This window comes from Quercus suber, unplaced genomic scaffold (genome assembly GCF_002906115.3).
Source record: "Quercus suber isolate HL8 unplaced genomic scaffold, Cork oak 2.0 scaffold_396, whole genome shotgun sequence".
Taxonomy (NCBI): domain Eukaryota; kingdom Viridiplantae; phylum Streptophyta; class Magnoliopsida; order Fagales; family Fagaceae; genus Quercus; species Quercus suber.
Window position 1 is genome coordinate 435,692 of NW_027069848.1, and position 7,960 is coordinate 443,651.

Genomic DNA, 7,960 nt, shown 5'->3' on the forward strand with positions numbered 1-7,960 from the left:
AAAAAAAAATCACTATATATAAATAAATAAATAAAACAAATAGAAACATTTATAAAGTGGAGCGTGGTTGCAATCCCCACAAAACGGAGAGTAAGGTAATCACTTTGTCTATAGATAATATTATGGTGGCATTCTCGATGAATAGACAAAAAGCACTCTTTAAAAAAAAATAAAAAATGAAGTGGGTAAAGAAAAATTGGACAAAGCAAAAACTCCGAAAATAAAGAAACCAGACCAAACTCAAAACAACAACAGAAAGAAAACCACATCTTTTTTATTCCACGCAGCTTTACTTAAACCTCACTCAACCTCATCTCTTATACTCTCTGCACAAAATCTCTCTCTCTCTCTCTCTCTCTGTGTATATTTTTATTGAAGAGCTGTAGAGGGAGAGAGGACTGTCATACTATACTATCATCAGTCATCACTCTCTGCCAAGTGTTCTTGGATATACATTGAAAATTGAAGAGATTGACTAATTAAAAGTCAAAGACTTTGGAAAACAGCTTCTGGGTTTTTCTGGGTTCTTGATTTTGTGACTTGTGTGAGGGTGAGTGTTGGATTGATTAAAGATGTTTGGGTGTGAGTGTTTGTGCTGGGAAAGTGAGTCAGAGTTTTATTTTTCTCAGCCTCAGCCTTTCTCTCTGCCTGCGAACCTCCCAGAATGGCCACAAGGTACACATGCATCTCAAAACAAAGCGTAGTTAGTCTTTCATTAACTTTCAAGAATTTCCTTTTGTAATACAAAATTTGTGGGTTTTGTTGTTTTGTGCTAAATGAGTAATGTGTTTTGGACTAGCTTGCATGCAAAGATGGGTTTCTTTTTTTGGGTTTTAATGAAGTCTGTTTCACATTTAATTATAAAATGTTTTTAGTTTTGTTTCTATATTTATTTTTTTAGTAACTGTATTTCTTGTTTAGTTATGATGATTATTATGATCACGATAAATTTGATTTCATGAGTTGATTTGTGCACTTCTTCTGGCTCCTAGATATTCATTTTTGGCTCTCTCTCTCTCGCTCTCTGTTTTTGGTGGTCCCGAGTTTGGTGCTTTGCTTTGAGTAAATTAATGGATAGAGGGCTCTGCCCTGTCTGCACATTTTGCAGAGGTTCTGGTTCATAGATCTGTGCATCCAGTCCAAAAGTGAAAAAAAAAATAAAAAAATCTTGTACCTATTTGGATATTATGTGTGTGTGTGTGTGTGTGTTATATTATGATTTTCTTTATTTATTTTTAATTTATATATTTTTGTTCTATTTGTAAACTTAATTCTAAAAGGAAACATTTATTAAAAATTACTTTCCTTTTGTGCCACATTATTCAAGCACATCTCTATATTTCAGTTGAAGATAGCACATTATTGCTAAGGTTCTACTACATTATGCCCTTGCAAAAAAAAAAAAAAAAAAAAAGGTTCTACTACATTAATATTAGAGCACCCCTTCCCATAAAAAAAAAAATATATATATATATATATATTAGAGCCCCCTATGTAGATTTCTCCATTGTATGATATGTTGTGCCATAGTCCATCAAAGAAACAGGTTCTATCAGAAAGCAGAAACTTATTTTCTCTAGGCCGCTTTACAGGGTGTATAATCACTGCTCTTTATATAATTTTTCATTTATATCAATGCTTGTCAAGGTTGAATGATTAGCATGGAGTTTTGTGTTGTTGCATTAATGGATAAACCTTGTTCGACACATTAATGAACTTGGTTAAAACTTTGAGAATATCGGTGGATTAAAACTTTGAGAATCTCAATGAATTCAAATGTAATATCTTTTAATGCTTAACTACAGAATGGGATGCTGTTGTGGAAAAATAGCATTTGCTTGACTAACCCTAGGCTAACCATGGACTAACCTAAAGTTTATATGCTTGTTCTACAAGTACATGGGCCCACAATTGGTTTGGGCCATAATGTCTAACAGTATTTATGTAGTTTCTTTGTTGTTTGAAAAGTTAATGAAAGACTTTCAGTCTGCTATAAAACACATTGATATACAATTCTTCCTTATTATTTTTATATTTATACTAATTTCTTGAAATTTCCATGTGTCGTTTGTGCCTTCTTTTGAGAAACTTAATTATTTTCTATGTGCTGAAGCACATTGGCCTTACCAAAGATTGCCGTAGAACTTCTTGCAATAGACCTTGTTCCTTTCGATGGAAATTTTCAATCAATGCAGCACATTTGTGTTTGCTTTAAAATTTTATTACAATTTTTTTTTTTTCACATTCTAATTCATAACCATTTCTAGTTGCACTTGATATTTTCATGCATCATCTGATACATCTCTGAAGTGCCAGGGGTTAATATGATATGAATAAAAATAGAAACAAAAAAAATACCACAAACCTCTTTATTACTCACTGTCTTTTCCCCATTTTTTTTTTCTAAGTTTCAAAGTGTTAAGACGATTTTTATCAATCTTTAATTGCTTATGAAACAATAATTTAGAGCTTAATTTTGAATTCTCTTTAATTGGATGGTGTTGATTTTTTGTGCCAAGAACTGCTTTTGCTGACTGTTTTTGTAAATCCAACCATGCCTGTTTCGAGTCAGTTACTGTATTAGAAAGCAGGTCTTTTGTAATAATACAGAAGCAAATATCTTTTTGCCACAATGTATGCAAGCAGTACTGCATGGTATGCAGTGCTACTTCTCCATTATTGCACCTGTTGATGTTTACCTTTTGCTGTGGCCTGCAAAATTATCATGACTATATGTTCTAGCTTTCTAAACAGTGTACTGTCTTCGACTCAGGCCAAGGTTTTGCTACTGGCAGAATATGCTTAGGTGAATTAGAAGTTCTCAAAGTCTCCAAGTTTGAGAGCATTTGGAGCTGCAATCTGATGCATGGAAAAACTAATAAAGGTCTCACATTCTACAAACCTGTGGGGATCCCAGATGGCTTTTTCTGCCTTGGTCACTACTGCCAGCCCAATGACCAGCCATTGAGAGGGTATGTTCTTGTAGCTCGTAATGCTACTTCTTCTCCTAAAGAGGAAGTTGGTTATGCCCATGAACCGGTATTAGACTTGCCAGCCCTAAAAGAGCCTCTTAACTACACACTTATCTGGAGTACAGATACAGAACACATTGGTTGTGGTTACTTCTGGCTGCCAAACCCACCATTGGGTTATAAAGCCATGGGAGTTGTGGTTACTGACAAGCCAGAAGAGCCTAAACTTGAAGAAGTTAGATGTGTTCGAGTGGATCTTACGGAAAGTTGTGAAATAGGTGATCTTATACTTACCACAGATTCAAAATTTTCTAAGTACCCATTTCAGGTTTGGAACACAAGACCCTGCAAAAGGGGGATGTTGGCCAGAGGTGTTTCTGTTGGGACATTCTACTGCAGCACCTACTTAGATTCTGAAGAAGAGCTAGAAATCTCATGCTTGAAGAATCTTGATTCCACACTACATGCTATGCCAAATCTAAACCAGATTGATGCACTCATTAAGCACTATGGACCGACTGTTTTCTTCCATCCTGACGAGGTTTATTTGCCTTCATCAGTGCAATGGTTTTTCAAGAATGGGGCACTTTTATACCAAGATGGCAATGAAAAGGGTGAATCCATTGATTACAGGGGCTCAAACTTGCCTAGTGGTGGGAAAAACGATGGTGCATTTTGGATAGATTTGCCGAGCAAAGATGATGCGAGAGATCATCTCAAGAATGGAAACTTAGAGAGTGCAGAGCTCTATGTTCATGTAAAACCAGCAATGGGAGGAACGTTTACCGATATTGTGATGTGGGTTTTTTGCCCCTTCAATGGACCTGCCACCATTAAAGTTGGGTTAATGAGTATTGCCATGAGCAAGATAGGGCAACATGTTGGTGACTGGGAGCATTTCACCCTCCGTGTGAGCAACTTCACCGGAGAACTTTGGAGTGTATTCTTCTCACAACATAGTGGTGGTGAATGGGTGGATGCTTTTAACTTGGAGTTCATTGAAGGGAATAAGCCAATTGTATATTCATCAAAATGTGGTCATGCTAGCTACCCGCATCCTGGGACATACCTTCAGGGGTCATCAAAGCTAGGAATAGGAGTGAGAAATGATGCTGCTCGAAGCAAATTTATTGTTGATTCAAGCACCAGGTATCAGATTATTGCAGCTGAGTATCTTAATGATGAAATCATTAAGGAACCATGTTGGTTGCAGTATATGAGAGAGTGGGGTCCAGCCATTGTGTACGATTTGCGAGCAGAACTAGAGAAGTTGATTGACCTTCTTCCACTGTTTGTTAGATTTTCAGTGGAGAACATTATTTTTGAGTTGTTTCCAACAGAGCTTTATGGTGAAGAAGGGCCAACTGGCCCAAAGGAGAAGGTTAATTGGAAAGGAGATGAAATATGCTAGCTCTGCCATACATAATTCATATCTACCTTTTCGTTCCCTGCTTCAGTGAGTAGCCATGTTCTGGGAGGCATCAGACACTCACTGCAGTCACCAGCTTATGACCAAATCAGTGACACAAGAAGGTTGTAGCGGAATAGAGGAGTTGAGGAATTGAGGTGTGGTTTTGGCGACTGTATATTCTGGTATTGCATTGCCTAGTGTATGGGACTCACTGGCAGTTGTGAATCAATGTATCATGTATGGTTATGCCCACTTTATAAATATTACATGTCATTTTTGTTGGTGCATCAATTCATGAAGGTTTTTTTTTTTTTTTTTTTTGTTTACTGCAGCACCATTTTGTTTTGTTTTATTGGGATACACATGCAAATGGCACATTGAATAATAATAAGAAAAGTGAGTGATTAATACAACAACCCAAATCATAAGCTTTAGCTTTTGGATTAAGTTGTGTAACCATATGTTGCATGAAGTGTTAACCCCTCAATTGGAGTCTTCCCAAGTTGTTCTCTCCCCAAACGCTCCCTGCCATGTAACAAACAAATGCTTTCACTCCTGAGATGGATCATGGTAGATAAATCATAAATATGCAGCCATGCTTTGATTTTTTGTTAAGATAAAAACTTGGATAGTTCGTCAACATTTATTAGAATGTTTGAAAAGTTTTGGCTGAAACTCTTTATGTACATTTACTATATTTTTGTTGGACCAAGTAGGAAGATTGCCATTAGAAAAAGGACGAGCTCTGAAAGCTCATTAATATCCAAAAGACAAATGGTGCTTGGATGTGGAGTGACTCTATCATGTAACATAAACAAATGCTCTCCCTCAAAAAATTTCCAAATATGATTGTATTTGTTGAGTCAGGAGCGGCAATGTTGTGATTCTATGTAGTTTTATCTTGTTTATTGTTGATTCAGCAAAAGATTATCCTGGGTATTTACAGTGTTCATGTGGATTCTTGTCGAAATCATTTCCGAGGAAGACTAGCCTTGGAATCCTCTTTTGTCCTTTGCTTATTAGAGGAAGCTCCACTTATTTCGGGCAGCAAAGTCCTACCATGATCATATAACAAATTTGCACTGGCAGCTATTTGGCCAGTGAGTGTTTTTGGTAGCCTATTTGCTTCTAATGAGAAAGAATGGTTTAATTGAAAAAGCGGTTTTATCACAATACTATAGACACCCAATTTCAAAGTTGGTTAAATTGTCAATTTATGATCAAAGCAATTTTTTTTTTTTNAGAGAATGAATTCATGAAGTTTGTGTATACTGCAGTCACCATTTTGTTTTGTTTTATTGGGATACACATGCAAATGGCACATTGAATAATAATAAGAAAAGTGAGTGATTAATACAACAAACCCAAACTCATAAGCTTTAGCTTTTGGATTAAGTTGTGTAACCATATGTTGCATGAAGTGTTAACCCCTCAATTGGAGTCTTCCCAAGTTTTATGATCAAAGCAATTTTTTTTTTTTTTAATACAAGATAAAAATTCTACTCTAGAGTAATTTAAGTGTATATATATGTAAAACTCCCTACTGTAGATTTAAACCTCAGCCCCCCACACTCCACAACCACTTATACTTGTAGAGTGACCATTGCGCTAAGAATACGCGGTGGTATAATGAAAGCAATATTATTATATTACTTTCACATAAGTTCGTCATTGATATTATTTTTAGAGTAAATTACTATTTTAGTTCCTAAACTTTACAAAAGTTTATTTTTCATTTATAAACTTTGAAAGTTCTTTTTTCATCCTTAAACTTTGTGAAGAATCTTTTTTTCAATAGTTTAGAGACAAAAATAGGCATGAAAAATGAGCATTTTTTCAATAATTTAAGAATGAAAAAAAAAGAAATTTTCTAAAGTTTAAGGACAAAATATTATTTTCACATAAGTTCATCATTGATATTATTTTTAGAGTAAATTATTATTTTAGTTTCTAAACTTTACAAAAGTTTGTTTTTCATCTATAAACTTTGAAAGTTCTTTTTTAATCCTTAAACTTTGTGAAGAATATTTTTTTAAATAGTTTAGAGACAAAAATAGGCATGAAAAATGAGCATTTTTTTCAATAGTTTAAGGATGAAAAAAAATAGCTCTTTTAAAGTTGTGGGTTCTTTTTTTGGATAGTACACAAGCCCAAATAGAAACAAGGATCTTGGGCCTTATACTTGTTGTTTGGTGGACTAGGCTTAGTTCACCGCAATTATATTGGGCTGATTATAAACCAAGTTGTACACAAAACATGAATCTTACAATACATATACACTTATACATACAAATATTTACGTATTGCACAGTAAGGATCAGTAAAGAATGATATAAGTAAAAGGAAGAGTGAATAAAACTTTAGGAGTCCTTAAAATAATAAATAATGCTTCATTATTTCTTGAGTTTCTAATGCATTTTGTCCTTTTTGCACTAGGATATGTTACAAGATCCAAATAAGTTCAAAAGTCATAGACTTAGACAGCTCTTTTAGGCTTCTAAGACTTGTAAGGTTTGAATCCTTTTAAATCCAAGTGTATTCCTCTAGTGTCTGTCTCGGGATCTTGAACGGTGTTTTCCCTATTTTCTCCCTTTTTGAATCTTAAGGAAATTTTTCAAAGGTTTTTTAGGCTCTAATTAGTTATTGCTGAATGGTTTTTGTTGATGGCTTCTCCCCCTTTTATAGCACTTTTCTAGGGTTTTTGGTGTATCACTGATTCCCTCCATTTGCTGCTCTGAGTACCTAAACCAATGTTGTGTTAACAACATTGGTGGCTGGTTCCTTCCTTATTTTCTCATTATTTTCCCCTTTTGAGGTTTCCCTCCAAAAAGTCCTCAACTGACCTTCCCCTTTTGGGGTTTCTAGGGACTGACTTTTAATCTCTTTTTCCAAGGTTTCTAAAGAGGCTTTTTATAGCCTCCCTTTTGGCTATCTCATTTTTTGTTTTTTTTTTCTCTAAATAAGCAGATTCCCCCCTGTCAGCTGAAAGATCCCCAGCCACCTTTCTTAATGGTTCACCTTGCTGCTCTTCCTGAGGTACTAGCTTCCCTTCATAGGTGTTGTTTCCTAAGTCATTATCTGTTTCCAAAGCCTTTTTTTTTTTTTTTGGGTTGTAAGTGGCTGATTGAACATGTCTTTCTTCGTTCTTTGTGTCCACGAGCATGCTTCTCTAAGCTGTCCATCTCTCAGCTGATTCTTTCCTGCACTTCCTAAGGATCCCCTCCCTGGTTTTGGCAACTCCTCAGTATCCTGGTCTAGTCTTTTTCTGGGCTCCTTAGGGGTTCTTCTCACAGAGGCTGGGCTAAACTTCCTTTGCTGTTTTCTTCCTTCTCTAAGGCCCAAGGCTTACCCATTCATAAGCTTGGGCTTCCCTTTACCTATTTTAAATAGGCCTTGACTTATAAGTTGGGACTTTCTATCCTTAAGGGATCATTAGTTCTGAATTTCAATACTTCTAATATTTTGGACCTCAACAAAAGTTTAAGGACGGAAGTAAAACGTTTTTAATAATTTAGAGATGAAAAAAACTTTTTTTTTTTTTTTTTTTTTTTTTTTTTTTTTTTTTTTTTTTTTAAAA

The 7,960-nt window shown here is 35.1% G+C and overlaps 1 protein-coding gene across 1 annotated transcript; it reads left to right on the top strand.

Moving 5' to 3' along the window:
- Positions 1–244: 244 nt before the first annotated feature.
- On the top strand, positions 245–4,674 carry LOC112032456 (hypothetical protein At1g04090). The gene is made up of 2 exons (XM_024065212.2): positions 245–675; positions 2,774–4,674. The coding sequence occupies exons 1-2, from the start codon at positions 573–575 to the stop codon at positions 4,381–4,383; spliced, it is 1,713 nt and encodes a 570-aa protein (XP_023920980.2). The 5' UTR covers positions 245–572; the 3' UTR covers positions 4,384–4,674.
- The last annotated feature ends 3,286 nt before the right edge of the window (positions 4,675–7,960 follow it).

Bases quoted from the DNA above. Each gene is read 5' to 3' on its own strand.
- LOC112032456 (XM_024065212.2), top strand. From the start codon at position 573: ATGTTTGGGTGTGAGTGTTTGTGCTGGGAAAGTGAGTCAGAGTTTTAT. The intron at 676-2,773 runs GTACACATGCAT...TCTTCGACTCAG, and splicing joins CCTCCCAGAATGGCCACAAG to GCCAAGGTTTTGCTACTGGC.